Source organism: Vipera ursinii, assembly GCF_947247035.1.
Source record: "Vipera ursinii genome assembly, chromosome: 6".
Lineage (NCBI taxonomy): Eukaryota > Metazoa > Chordata > Lepidosauria > Squamata > Viperidae > Vipera > Vipera ursinii.
The window spans coordinates 70123114-70138863 of NC_139515.1; the positions used below are offsets into that span (position 1 = coordinate 70123114).

Consider the following 15750-nt stretch of genomic DNA (forward strand, 5'->3'; position numbering starts at 1 on the left):
AGCATAGCTTTTATACCAACCTTACCTTGCTGAGTGGCGAGAAGGCTTAAAAGGACAGGACAACAGCAGTCATGTGCTGGTCATTTTCTAGGCAGCCTGTTCTCTCACAAAAGGTAAGTAGCTTCATGTGAAGATATAGCATAGAATTAATTTGTCTCTGCTCTGAGAGCTTAAGGGAAGATGAACTGTATATCTCATTCTAAAGTGTGAATGAATCAAATAGGACACAATTTGCATTCTGTTCAATGATATAAATCTCACTACTTTGCATAGTTTCCTGCCATTCTGCAAGTAATAGGATTTCCCCCTATGAAATATACCAATAGTATTTTTCCTATTCTTCCTACGATTCCTATGAATCACATTTGGAATATAGGTGACTAACAAAGTGTTGGCAACTGTTTCTTTTCCCCCACTTCCACCCACAAAATTCCTTTGAGATTTCATTTTTTAAAAAAGGATATGTTGATTATTCTAGAATTCTGTTTTGGGCTCTTGTTTCTATTGGCATCCTGCCTAAAGAGAGGGAGTGAGCCCAGCTGTACATTCCTGCTGGCTAAATGACGGTTTAGCAAGCTAGAGATCAATGTTCTTCTAATATTGTTCAATTTGCGGTAAAGTGAGAGTAATTCAGAATATTCATTTGTAAAGCTCCCCAGTCACTGTTAATTATAATGGAGAGGAATTTCAGAGGCAGTGCCAGTCTTCATTCAGTTTTTTTCAAAGAGAAAACTCTAGACTAGAGAGCCAGCTAGGAGTTGGCTGGTATTGGGATCTTATTGCTTTCCCCCTAGTTAGAAAACATTCTGCCCCAATGTCTAGTTGCCTTTTGGCAAAACCACCAAAAGAAAGACATTCTAATCTCTCAAGATTAATATAAAGGAATTAGTTCAGGTGTAAACAATGTAGTATCCTTCAGATGTTTAAGCTTCGGCTCCCACAACAAGAGATTGTGAGAGATATACTCAAAAATATCTGGAGCACATCAGGTTGCTTACATGGGACCTGATACACATTGGGTCTGTCATATCTGACATACATACATCTGATGGTTAATGTTCAGTAAATTGTAATAGCTTTGAGGTCTTCTCCCCAAATTATTGTGTAGTGGGTTCTCGACCACATGGACAACTCTGGACAACAGGGTTCAGCATAATAGATCTTTATTGAGGTTAGCACAGAACTCAGGACAAAGGGCTATTAGCCTCTCTTATATACTTAGCCAGGTATACCTGGGACCAATCCCCTTATCAGGATTTCCCGCCAAGGACCACCCTGCCAGTCCGGACAGGGTACCCTGCCACCTGGTGGTGTCAGTGGCTCATTTCTGTGGAAACATCCCCTATATACTGTTAGGCATATGGTGCTAGCCTACAACGTTGGGTTGAAAATATATTAACCATAATGCTATGTCTTTAAGTTGTTAATTGACCAATGGGTGTGTAAGTGTTCTCATGGCCATAAGAGGAAGCTAGGAGCGTAGCTTCTCTCTCTCTCTGAATTCACTGATCTCTATTATTACTGTTTTTGCTCTGCTGTTGGTTTACTACTGTTGTGAACCTGAACTGTGTATTGACCTCTGGACCGGTAAGAAGACTTTGTAGTTTGGATTACTCCTTGGACTGTTGCTATTGTTTATGACCTGGACTGTTTATTTTTGACTGTGCATTTTTGTTTTTACACCACCTCAAAGTAATCCCCTTATCAGGATTTCCCGCCAAGGACCACCCTGCCAGTCCGGACAGGGTACCCTTCCACCTGGTGGTGTCAGTGGCTCATTTCTGTGGAAACATCCCCTATATACATAACACAAATATCTACTTTCTCCTCAAACTATGGGGAAACTGTCTCCCTGTCAAAAATTAACACAATATTGCAACCTTGTGAGATTTTATCTCTTTTCCCCACCTTCCCATGTGACTTTTTTGTTTCTTCAGCCTGGAGAAAACCTCTATCCTAAAGATGAAAATGGAAAATGGCTTTATCATAAAACAGATCTATGTGCCACATGGGGGGTGAGTATTTAGGAAGAATTAATCATATCATAACTAACAGTATCTAAAACTTTCTCATAGTCCTTAGGATATCTCTTCCAATAAATTTAGAAGGGAAAAGGAGATTGGGTTCCATTGTACACTTGAACAGCAATAGATTCTGAGTTGTATGCTATACTGAAGCAGTAGTATTGGCCTTAAAATTAGGTGTGCTCAAGATTGATCAAGCTAGATGTCTGTGATGTGGAGGAATATCATTGTGGCAAAAATAAAATAACAACATAACACTGCACAATTCAGGAATGATCTGTTTACTTAACTGACCAAAATTACAAAGTCACAAATAGTGGAGCAGGTTATCAGGTATGATAAATATGGTATGCATCCTGTAATTTGTAAAACATTATTATTTTCATGATATTTGGAGAGTTAAGCCATTGTAGTCTTATGGCACATTAAATATTTAATTCTATTGAAGTTTTTATTGAACTCAATATATATCTAAGAAAGCAGAGAAACATTTGGTGGGCTTAATGATATTGTTTTTCTGGGAAGTAGAATTATTTTCAAAATTTGAAGACAAAGAAACCAAACTTGTAGGAATTTAAAAGAAATGAAAGGATTGTTCTTGTCAGATCAGTGTTGCAAAAAAAACAACAACACCCAGGTGGTATGTATTCCTTAAAGGCCATTATCTTGTACAATTTTTTACAAGGATCATTAGTATTTTCTCCCTTCTTGCATTTTTTTGTTTTCTGTTGCTTGTCCCCTGTCCATCTTCTCTCCCATCTTCCTTTTCCTTAATTCGGTCATATTTTACTCTATACACATACTTATGCCTGATTTTCTTCATTAAAATTCTTGCTGAAGTATAATTTCTGCAGCCAAGAGCAAACTTTGGTGGGGGATGAGTCAAACTGTCCTTCTTTCATCTCCTTTGCCCTCCTCCACTGGCTGCCTCTGTGTAAACCTGAACTCCCATAGTTCCCTAACCAGCATGGCCATTGCTGAGAATGGGCCTTCCATTTCTGGGAATTGGTACACCTGAGGAGCACTTAGCTTCATCATGGATTGTTTTCTTATAGCAGCATCACATTTATTTATTTTGTTATCCTAAGCAGTAAGAATATTATTTGCCAGTTTATTACACTGTTTTGCCTACTTCATTCTGACAGGCTTTGGAAGCATGCAAAGATGCAGGCTTGGTGAAATCTCTTGGTGTATCCAACTTCAATCGTAGGCAGCTGGAAATGATTCTGAACAAGCCAGGTTTGAAGTACAAACCTGTCAGCAACCAGGTAATGACTGTGAATAGATGAGCCCATGTAAGCATGTTAACTTTCTCACATAATGACTGGCATAAGCCATTGGTCCTTGACTAGTGTATCTAGCATCAGAATATCTTGTACAATGAATCTTCATGATTTCCTGTCATAAAAAACAACTATGTCATTTTTCATATATTTCTCCTTCCAGGTTTGTTTTTGGTTTGCTATAAAACGTAAGATAAACAAACATGTTACTAAAAACAAACAACAACCAAAATCGTAGCTATTCATTCAACCTTCCCTATGCGCCTTGCATTTTTGGCTGAAATGAACAAGCAGTCAATTCATACTCAGTCAGGGAAAGCATAAAATCATGTTAATTTTATGCTCAAGGTTTAATCATGGGAAATTAAGGTAATTAATTCCATTCTAAGAGGCCATTACCTCTGGGAGGAGGGAGGCATTTGGGGCAGTGACCATCTGAAATAATACCTAAAAGTGTAGTATTTCAGAGAGTGCTTCAGATAAAGTCAGAATGGTCTTATTTACTCTGATTAACAGCGTGTTGTGTGTGTGTGTGTGTGTGTGTTTCTGAGCTGGGTCGTCTGTTCCATAATTCTTTTAAGTAGATGTGTAGGAGACAAATGTTTATGAATGTACCATGTACACACCATACATTCCATGAAAAAAAGTTGGGAAATAAGGCGACCCAGCTAATGTGTTATATCAAAGATAGGAAATTATAATTGCATTTAACTCAAACATGTGAAAAAAATACTAGGAAGATAATTGGCTGTTGCTAGTTGGCAGAGGACAGGAAGGCCTGGAGGAACGTTGTCCATGGGGTTGCAATGGGTGGGACACGACTTTGCAACTAACAACAACAACAACAACAAGTTGGGGGTGGGAGGAATTATAGAAAAGGAGATGTTTGGAAGTTTGGAATGATGGTTCTTTTTCTTTCTAAAGATCCATATCCCTTATATCAGACGTGTCAAACACAAGGCCCGGGGGCCAGATCCGGCCCACGAAGTGGTTTCATGTGGCCCGCAAAGCCACCCTGGAAACAATGAGGGAACGGCCCCCACTGCCTTGGCCCTGGCCCAGAGACCCTCCTTCTGCCAGAGACCCTCAGATCTGTCCCACTCCTGCCCAGGCCCCCATAGGCACCCTTGATGCGAACGATGTAGAGCTGGCCACGCTCACCCAGTAGGCCATACACACTTTAGCCACGCCCACCCAGTAGGCCACACCCACCCGGCCCCCTGAGGGCAACCACAATGCTGATGCGGCCCTCAATGAAATTGAGCTTGACACCCCTGCCTTATATCAAACTGATCATGAATGATTAAGAGCAGATACTTGGGAGTGAGATGCTACACAGCTCAGAAGGCTAGGCCATCAGAAAAATATTGTGGGCCTTATTATCTTGCAGACAATGAGGTTCTAAGGCATATCTGGTTTTTTGTTTTTGTTTTTTAATATGCAAGCTTGCTGAAAGCAGACTAAAGCAGTTTTCTTGGCCGTTGTAAAAGGTCAGTGTGTTCTACCAGTTTGAGCTTATAGTTGAAACACGTGGATTAGCCTAACTGAAATCTTCCTCCACCCCTTTAGTGGGCCCCACTTTAGCCACAGGAGATTCTATGGATTAGAACTTGTGTTTCCCTTGGCCTACCATTACCTTAAATGTCACAGACCATTCAGATGCCTGGAGTAAACTGGAACAATTCAATGAAGCAATAACTTCTTATTAGCTGTTTAATTGGCCAGGCTACTCAGTGTCCTGGGGAGTTGAATTTTCTCCTTCCTTGCTCCAAACTTGCACTGTTTTTCCAAGGAAATCATATTGAATATACAATCATAGGAATTGCTTAAGTATTTCAGTGAACATCTCTCATGTGTAATAAATAAGCTATTGTTTTTGGAGCACATTTGAAATTGTTTTACAGGCTTATCTTTTGATGAAATTTAAAAGCCAAAGAATTGCAAGCCACTTGGAAATAGGCCATATTGCCTGTATCTCGTAGCCACTTTGAACTAAAATATTTGCAAAAACCATACATCTTACTAAAATAAGTTATACCAATATAGTCCCACCCTCCCTTTTGGGGGAGGAAAAAAAAGTTGAAAAGATTATAAACCGGGACACGGTTAGTTCTGACTTAGGCATGAAAGCTGGCCAAAGGGATCTTGGGCCAGTCACTTTCTCTCAGTCCTAGGAAGAAGAAGGCAATAGCAAACCACTTTTGAAATCCTGTGTGTCACCAGGAGTCAACAGTGACTCAAAGGTGTGTGTGTGTGTATGCGCACACACACACACACACACACACACACACACACAGACTTGATTGTGCCAAACCCAGCTGAACTAAGTGAGGTCTCCTAAATTAGTTTGCACATTTTTGCCACTTCTACAAATGCAGCTATAGAGGCTACATACCAGAGACAGAAATCTGGAAGAAAAGAAGCTTCTTAATACTTTCCCAGTTGATACTGTTGTGATTCAGGGTCAGCCTGTGGGTTCGGCAGTTGGGTCGGACGACTCAGAGGAGGAGGAGGAGGGGGGTGTTGAAGAGCTTGCTGAGGGGATTGGACAGCTTGATGAGAGCCCTCTGCCAGGCCCCTCTCATCTGGTCACGACGCAGACCCAGCTGTGTGAGCCTGACAGCGTGGATGAAGATGACCCACAGCTGGCCCTGTTCAAGGATGCCCGACGCAGGAGGCAGTCAATCAGGAGTAAACAGAGGAAGGCAATGGGGCTCCTCGGAAGGAGGCAGAGAGAAGCCACACCCTGAACTGTATTTAAGGGGGAATGCGTGGGAGGGCTGGTTTGCTGAAGGCAACCTTCTATTTGTTTTTGTAGCAATAAATTTGGCAGGCGTAATTCCAGCCTCTTGCCTTCTTGTAAAAGGGGTTGTCCCTGCCTTTTCTGCAGGGCCGGTAGCAGGCTGGTACAGAACAGATACTTTGTCCTTTTGAAGTTGTTGCTTTTTGCAAAAATAAATACAGCTAACTTTGTTTTTGTTTCTTAACCCCGATTTTTTAAATTCTGCATTTCCCACGCCTGTAGATTGAATGTCATCCATACTTCATTCAACCTAAACTTTTAGAATTCTGCAAATTGCATGATATTGTTCCTGTTGGATACAGTCCACTAGGCACATCAAGAGATGCAAGCTGGTAAGATTTTGCATTGAAAAGGAGGAGGAGGAGGAGGGGGGGGGAGAGGAGGTGTAATAGTGAAGCAAAGTTAAAGGATTTATGGTTTAATGCTGATGCAGCTTTGTGACCAAAGCAGAGAAACAGAAATAAAGAATGTTTTGTCATGGATCAATTGTGATGTTCCATCACTGAGATTGATATGGCAATTTTAAGTAGATGAAGAGAGAAACAAATGTGAGGTAAATGATCAAAATAGAAGTCCTCCTGGACTACTCATGCTAGCAAAGCAGAAAGTTGAGTGGTGAGGATGATGACAGTCAGCTCTAACGTTTTCCTCATCCATCCTCACTGAACCCCTCTTTTTTCTTTTGATGGCTGACAATGCACTACTAATAGAGAAGCAGAGAGAGACCAATTCTCCAATTACATGTCCTGCAATTTGTCCTTTCCCTGCAAGTCCTGTTTTATTTTAATGCTTCAGCTATCAGAACTTAGCCTCTACTAAATGGGCTCATTTTCCTGACAATCACAAAGCTTCTTTTATTCCCTAACAAAAATAAGAATTCAAACAAGGATTAAGAGTAAGATAGTCACCTGATTTCAAAATAGCATTTTGATTGTTAGATTATGTGCCATCAAGACATTTTTGATTCCTAGCAACCACACAGATACATTTTCTCCAGGACAATCTATCCCTAACATGTTCTTTCATGCCTCCCAATGGTGTAATCATTGCTTCTATGACTAAGCCCGTCCACCCCATCCATCCACTGCTGCTTGTCTTCTTTTATTTCTGGAGCTGGGTTGATTCGTTCAATGATCCATTGGTTGCTTTATTGGCTGCCGAGGATATCCTTAGGAATCTCTCTATAGCAAAGTTCAAAAGCTCAATGCTCTTCATAATCCTGTTTCCATAAAGTCCAACTTTTTGCTTCCATAGAGTGTCATAGGGAATACCATGGTTTGCACAATTCTGATATTTCTAGGTGTATTATTATATTACTGCATTTGAGTATCAAAGCTATCCATCACTTTGATGTCTTCATTGTCAATTCTACGGTTGGTTTTTCTACCTGCTAGCATTAATTGGATGGTCTTTATATTTAATTTTAGTCCCATTGTTTCACTATACTCTTTGACTTTTAGTATTGGGGCTTGCAGATCCTGTGCATTTTCAGCTATTAGGATAGTGTCAACATAGCACAGGTTATTGATGTTTCTTCCTCCAGTTTTTAAACCACAACCATCTTCTTTCAATCCAGCTTCCCTTAATATACGTATATTTTGCATATATAAATCTCCTTTTTTGGTATTGGTATGTACATTGACTTCTTCCTATTGCTTGGTTACTGTGTCATTCTTCCAATTTGCTGGCATAGTTTAGCTAGAACCTTGTATGATTTTTATTCTGTTGCTTGCCATATTTCAGTGCATATTCTATCAATTCCTGTAGCTTTCCAACTTTGTAATAATGGAGTGCTGATTGAACTATAGCTAGAGGTACATCTTCTAAGCAGACATGTCTAACTCGCGATGTCATGTGATGTCGCACAACGTATGGGAGCTTTTTCTCCATTGCCAGCAATGGGATAGGCACGGTTTTGGGATGACGCATCCGGCCCGTGGGCCAGCAGTATGACACCCCTGTAAGGTATCTTGGATGTTGATATTTCTACTGTATAGTGTTTCACTTTATTTCTTCCACCTTTCTTTGATCTCTTTTCAAAGCATACCAATTTGAGGCTGAAACCCCCTTCTGAGTTCAGAGATCTTTTGAAAAACTTTCCTTCTTCTTCCATGTTTGTTTTCATGTCTTTACAGATGTTATTGTAACACCATTTCTTGCCTCTTGTAATATCTGACTGAAACGCTTTGTTAAGTTAATTTCTGAGAGTTTAGGCTTTGGATTCTCTTCCCTTGCATGGTTTGTTCTGACATCCACCTTGCTTTCTTCTCTTTCTTCATTTTTAACAGTTCCTTTTTTACATTCATCCTTAGCCGGTTCCTTAAATTCATACCATAATTCTTCTCTCAATGAAGTTCAGGACTTCAAAGCAATTCCTGATGTTCTCCTTGAAAATGGTGGGTATATGTTCTAGATCATATCATGGAAACTGACTGGTTTTCTTCTTTAGCTTAATGTGGAGCCGGCATATGAGCAATTTGTGATTTGTTCCACAGTCAGTACCTGGCTGTCTCTTTGATGGTATAACTGAGCCCCTCCACTTCCTTTTAACACTAATATAGTTAATTTCTATGTACTCCATCTGGTGATGTCCATGTACAGAAACATCATTTTGGATGTTTGAAGAGAGTGTTGGCCATGAAGAAATCACTGGAGTAGCAGAAATGGATAAGTCAGTCTCCTGTTCCTTTCACTTTCCTAAGCCATACAATCCAACTACATTCTCCTTCATGTTTCCAGCTTCATCATTCCAATCACCAATCACAAGCAGCATATCTTGCTTGCATGTTCTATTAAATTATACATAGAAAAAAAATCATAGTTAATATTCTGATTTAGTACTTTTACTTATGACGAAGGCAACATTAGAAGTCTTGATCATCCTAATTTGTGGCTGAGATGATGTAATTTTGGAAGACATGAATTTGTATTTGAAAAAAAATAGAAGATGAATAAAAATGTATAAAAGACAAATAAAAAGTATGCTTCAAATAACAGCCAGCACAATAAAATATAAAACATGAAAAACAGACTATTTCAATACAGAGCAAAATCTCTATGCATGAAAATATTCAGAAGAAATGCGTCTTCTTGACCCTGACTTCCATTATTGATTTGGAAGAGACATTCCTTTCTATATTAAACTGTCTAAAAGAAGAGATAGATGACCTCTTCTAAGGTCATGTCTTCTGCAGATGTCTTAAATTCTTCCATTATAGCCGATTTACGTTAAAAAAAACCTGAATACATGGTTTAATGCTAGAATATTTTAAACCAATGGAAACATTTTTAATTATATATTAGTGCTACGCATAAAAACAGTTGTCCTCTACTATGGCAGCTAAAATCATGCTTTCAGCCTGAGGACAACTTTTGAGTTTTAGTTGTTCTTTCACCCATCTGTTCATATGAGGACCCAGATTGTTGAGGGCAATTAAGCTGACTTTGTAATAATGCCACTTGGGAGGGGGTGTGAAAGCCCTAATAAGCAGGCATATACATAGAATGAAGGCTACTGCTAAGTTTGTAAAGCCGCCCTGAGTCTTTGGAGAAGGGTGGGATATAAATGGAATTAAAATTAAAAAATAAAATAAAAAAATGCTGGCACGGTTTGATTTCTCCAGTGAACTAATTCTGCATCCCTAAGTAACATGCCTCAGTTTGAACAAAGTTCAATACTGCGTTTGATTTAGTAATGGATGCACTTTGGATTATTTTCAAACTTGATCACAATAGTTGTTGTCTTTTGCCAGCTCCTTTTCAACCCTATATTGTAATCTACCTATCTTCCTCCTAAGGAAAATCTGATTCTTTTCTCTTTGTGTTTTTTACAAGGGTGAATGTATCTTCCCCTCCACTCTTGGAGGATCCCCTGCTAAATGCCATTGGGGAAAAATACAAGAAGACAGCCGCTCAGGTGGCCCTGCGCTTCAACATTCAGCGTGGCGTGGTGGTCATTCCAAAAAGCTTTGATTCAAACCGTATTAGAGAAAATTTCCAGGTAAACTCAGTGAATGAATGCAGTGTACATTCTTCCCAACTGAAACAAAATGACCCAGATTCTCTCATGGACAGAAGCCTTCAATCTTTTAGATTTAGAGTCTGTTACAAGTGCCATTACTATTACTCTATCTCCAGTTGTATCTGGGTGGAGATATTGCAGCTGTGATTCATTCATTGTAACTCAAGAATGAAAGTCATTCTTCACCATCAGCCTTCTTTAACCTTGCACCTTCCAAATATATCAGTTTACAACTCTCATCCTTTCCAGCCAGCCTGGCTCTGGAGGAGTTTTCCAATCCAAAACAGTTTGGAAGATGTCAGATTGGATTAGAAACTAGAGGGAATAAAAGATCAGACATCTTTTTTTTTTACATCTCCATTCTTTCAGATGTCTGTAACACCTTTTTTGTACATTTTGAAAGCTACAAGTTGTCCCCTTTAGAAAGGCAAATAAATATAGTAGGAAGCATAAATGAGAACATCTATTTCTCAGATGTTACTGAACTATAGTTCCTAGCACTCTCAGATAGAGTGCTGCTGCACGTTAAATTTCAAATCTTCTGAAGGAAAACGGATTCCATATCCTTAGAGGTATTATAGACTGCTGGATTTGGACTGATTAAACTAAGGCCAGTCATGTTCTTACAGGGTGACATAACATGTGATAAATGTGAATGCCCTATTCCTCTCCTTTAAAAAAAATCCTTCAAGGGATTGCTTCTTTCTTTCCATACAGTCAATTAAATTTGCCATTTTGTATCCTCATTTTAAGTGTCCTTTTTGCAATGTACGTATACTATGTTTTTCTTCCATAAACTGCTGCTGGAACTATGGCTAACAAACAATGATGAATAAAAGCAGGGTGAAAACTGAAGTTTTCACCAAGTTACTTTCATAATCTGTTTGATTAAAATACTTGAGATACAACTGATGAAAGTGAACAGTGTTGTGCCTAATTGTACAGGCTCTGTGACAAGTTACTTGTGAATTTGCTATTAATCTGCTTACTGTCATTTCCCACAAAGCTGTGGGAAGAAGTGAAGAAGTTTGAAGGCTACCTGCCTTTTGTGAATTAGCAGTTGGGACATTATTAAAAGACATGTTTAATTACTACTCATATGAACATTTTTTTTCTTTTTTCTGTTAAGATCTTTGACTTTTCTCTCACTGACAAGGAAATGAAAGATATAGAAGCTCTGAATAAAAATGTCCGCTATGTGGAGCTTTTAATGTAAGTCCCTGAATAATTTCAAAGATTGACAGCAGAGGGAAATTTGTGATCTTTATGGGATACTCACTACTACACTGTCACTTTTTACAAAAATAAAATTGGGGGCCATAAATGATGTAAACAGACTGGGAAATGTCTGGTTTCAGCTTTGTATGTCTTGTGAACTTGCCCATCCATGCTTTGTATAACATATGGCTAAAATTAGAGCTTAGAATAATGTGTGAACAATCCAGGATCCTAAATAGCCATCACATCGGATGGATCTCTTGAGCTTCACACTTTGCCCATTGTTAGGACATCACAGGGCAGTTGCTAATAGCCAAAACCACGAATTCCTTTGGATAAGAAGTTGGCACAAACCAATTTTCTGTTCATTCATTGCTCTCCTAATATTCATGCTCCCATGAGTACAACAAAGATTAAGGTTATGTGAGAATTATATATCAGTTTACCTTTAAAAGATAGCTTCACTTTTCCTCAAGCCCTTACCTCAGCACATAGAAATGTCGTCAGTACCACAGAGTTCTATAACTAAAAACAGGGGAATATCCCTCATGTACTTGAGACAGAAATTGGAATATAAAAGCAATAGATAAATGCTAAGATCCATGACTCCTTCATGTATTGGATTATAATCGCCAGATTTTTTTAGCCAACTAGATAGTTTGGACTCTTCTGTCTTCCCACAGTGCAACAGTCTCTGCCATGAAATTCTCTTCATCCTGAAGCTGGAAAATGGCTTTAGGTTTCCCAAAAAAGATTTAGGAGCACAACAGGCTATTTGATGAGGCTACTGCTCACCTCAGGATTGATAACATTGAAATCAGGGAAATCTGCAGAAGAATAAACTGTGTAAGAAATGACACAAGAGAGGCTAGGTTTTATTTTACACACTCCAGCCTGCTGTTAGTTATCCAGACCATCCGTGTCCTTTGATAACCAAACGAAGGTTCCAGCTTTAGCCCCAGCAACCTAATTAAAAGGGATAGCCAGTCTTAAATTGGATGCCTGGCAGTCCAAAGAAACTAACAAATAGTTAGCCAAACCAAAAAGGCCAGAAACCTTTGGCAGTACAGAGAACTGAAACAAAATTCAGTAATGGCTGTAGTCCTCAGCATATATAGCTAAGTCAGCAAGTGTTAAAAGACGTATAATTTTCTTTTACTTCTCAATAACCAAGCAATACTTTGGACATGTCCTTTACCTAGGATAGGGGTGTCTAAACTTGGTAACTTTAAGACTTGTGGCTTTCTCTATGGTGGCTGGGGAATTCTGGGTGTTGAAGTCCAAAAGTCTTAAAGTTACCAAGTTTGCAGACCCCTGACTTAAGGCTATTAGATGTAGATTGTAAAATTCCAAACCGCAAGCCAGTCCCACAAAACTCATTGAGTGATTTTAGACTCCCCACTGTCTCAACCTAATCTACTCATGCAAGTGAAGTGGAGTTAAGATTAGGTTGTAAGCCACCCAAAGTCGTTGGATATGAGATGGGCAGCAAATAAATTTCATAAAAACAAACAAACAAATAAATAAGATTGGGGCCTTGAGCCTTCAGAGAAAAGGAAGGATAAATGCAGTTAGTACGCTTACTAATACTAAGTCGTCAGGCTGAGTCCGTAATTTCCATCAATCATATGAAAATTAACTTGTCTCATTGCCAGATGTTTTTCTTCAACTTTCCAGCCTATCCCAGATACTTGCTGAAAATCTCTCATCCAAGTAGTAACCCAGTCTGACCTACCTTAACTTTTTGAGGTTAATCTCAAGGTCAGCTGGTGCTGCCAGCTACTGACACTACACTAGAACTAATAGTAATATTCTCTCCATTAAAATATTTAATGCAATGCTCAACAAAGCTGCAATGACAAACAGCATTTTCATTTCTTCAGAGGCCTAAAGGGAGGTGGGAGACCAGGAAGAACACCTAATATATTAATATACAATTGTGGTCTTTCTGCTACAGCTTCCAGTAGCCCGAGGCATCATGGGCCATACTAAATAATATTGAGAGTTCTGGTTTAGCAGTTCTGGAAGAGCGGCAGTATTTTCATTCCTATGCTAGTTTTGCTCATAGCAAATGCTGTTTGTGAACCAGTTATGTAACTGTGGTTTTATTTTAACTGATTTTATTAATCCTAACTTCTACTTTCCTGCAGGTGGAAAGACCATCCTGAGTACCCTTTCTTTGATGAGTACTGAAAATTTGGGGCATCCAAGAACAAACACTCACTTGTAATATCTTACCTGGTAGCAGTTTGTATCTGGTGGTAGTTCTTAAGTCACATAACCCAATCCAATCCTTAGTGCTACAACGTACGTAGTGGATATAGAAAATAAAGCACATTTTAAAATGTAGTGTGCAAATACAGCCAAAGGTAAACTGTAGTAGAGGAAGACAGGATTGCCTTTTTTTTACATATATATGAAATATATATCTTTCTCCAGCTGTCTCAAAACTTGTCATGATTAACACACATGAAAGAACAGTTCTGGTTAAGCCTGCAATGAACCAGAACTACTGGATGCAAAGGCAGGAAACAATGATTGAGGGCAGCAATTATTCCAAATAAATCTGGAAATAATGTTTGGCAATTGTTTGGGTTGCTTTTTATTTATTTTTAATGGCCTTCCAGTTTAGCATACTATTTTTACTCTTATATGTTTCGTTCCTATTACAGTGTTTGCATGAATAATCACATTGTGTGTCTCCCCCCCCCCGAAATAGCCTCCCTGAAAATGCTACTGCCAGATGTTCTAGACTGCAGCTTTCATAATTCCCAGAGACCACTGGCTGCAATAGAGAATGGGGAGATAACAAGAAGTAAGACCTGCCTTCACTTCCAACAGTCTCTTGATGTTCCACTCTATGCTGTAAATGGGAGGAGAGAGGAAACTCAAAATCTGAGCCAGGAAGAATTTAAAACCATTCTACTCACTTTGTAAATCCAAGTGAACATTTTGTAGATCTATTAAGTGAATACTTTGAACAATTCAAAGTAAGACTACAGGTAGTCCTCAACAACCTTTCAGCAACCATTTGACATTACGAGGACACTGAGTGATTGGTGGTTATGACTGATCCTTGGAGTTCTGCCTGTCTCAGCACCCCCACAGTCATGTGATCACAATCTGAGTACTTGGAAAACTGCACTTTTCACTGGTTGCTAAGCACACTGCAGCCACATGCTCACCATTGCTACCTTCCACACCAATTTCCCCAGGAAATCAAAGGTGAAGCTGACAGGAGAGATTGCAGGTTGCTGGAATAAGCTTCCCTACCTGCACACCATCCCCCAGTCTCTCTACGTTTGCACCATGCCAGCCTCTTGTGCGCCCAGACTCCCCCTCCCCAGCTCATATGGCTCCTGTTGTTTACCCCACCCACTCTTATGTACCTTCTGCAATCCACGCAACATCTGTCATATCCCTGCTTACCCCTCCCATGTTATGCAGTACCTCTCATGCACCTTTCCAGATCATCCTCCACTCAACCCACTCACCCCTTCACTCTCTCCCTCACCCAGCAGCAGCCATTTATCAGCCTGTTGGCCTGGAACTTGCATCTTCTTGGCAGCTTCCCCACTGACTTTGGTTGTGGGAATCTGGCAGGAAGTTCCCTTACCTAATTATTGTAAGATTCAATTGACAAAGGCAACCGGGTCTTCAGAGATTGCTATCACTAAGCAATGCAGTTCCACTTTATGACTGCATTGCTTAGCATTGGAAATTCCAGGTCCAATTGCCATTGTAAGTCGAGGGTTATCTGTGCTGCCATTCTCATTCCACAGTTACAGTTTGCATTAGAAAATGCATGGCACTCATGCTCAGAAGGGCAACTTCAGCAGCATCCTTGCATATCCTCGATTGGGATGTAAAATTTTAATCCTGCTCCAATAAGATTAGTGGGACCTCACCAATAAATCCAGTAGAAGTAAGATGTAACACTCTGTGCAGTACAAAATGTGCTGCAGTTTAACTTCTGTATGCATTCATCAAAAAGCTGGAGAGGGAGAAGACATTAAACAAATAGTCAAGGCCACCATCCAAAGCTAGATGTGTCTACATCCCATTTAGAACATGATAGTCTTTTAGCAGCTGGACATTCTGCTTTTATCTGAATCCACAACTAGAAAAACAATAATTGTCTTGCGGTAAATACATACTTTGCCTGAGACTTTCTTCCAAAACTTTAACCATTTTGCTTTCAAATGGATAACAGCTGACAAATCTGCACTGAGGTGCAAAAGGCTCAAAATGGGAATGACAGTACCGTAAATTTGGTCCTCTAATTTGTCCAAAGAAACCTTGTGAATCCATTCCTGTTTATTCGTTGAAGATTTAAAGCAAATTAAGCCCGTAGACCCTATTCCCAAGAGAATAGTCAATTTCCAAACTTATAAAGGGGCA

General features: G+C 39.5%; 1 protein-coding gene across 1 annotated transcript in view; it reads left to right on the plus strand.

The window, feature by feature from the left end:
• AKR1D1 (aldo-keto reductase family 1 member D1) overlaps positions 1-13542 on the plus strand; it is a gene marked incomplete at its 3' end in the record, with an annotated part of 46472 nt that extends 32930 nt beyond the window's left edge. Inside the window, exons 4-9 of the mRNA XM_083366052.1 lie at positions 1938-2015; positions 3170-3292; positions 6333-6442; positions 9945-10110; positions 11261-11343; positions 13500-13542. Coding sequence (XP_083222178.1) covers positions 1938-2015; positions 3170-3292; positions 6333-6442; positions 9945-10110; positions 11261-11343; positions 13500-13542 — 603 coding nt within the window. The remainder of the gene's footprint in view (positions 1-1937; positions 2016-3169; positions 3293-6332; positions 6443-9944; positions 10111-11260; positions 11344-13499) is intronic.
• Positions 13543-15750: the final 2208 nt, after the last annotated feature.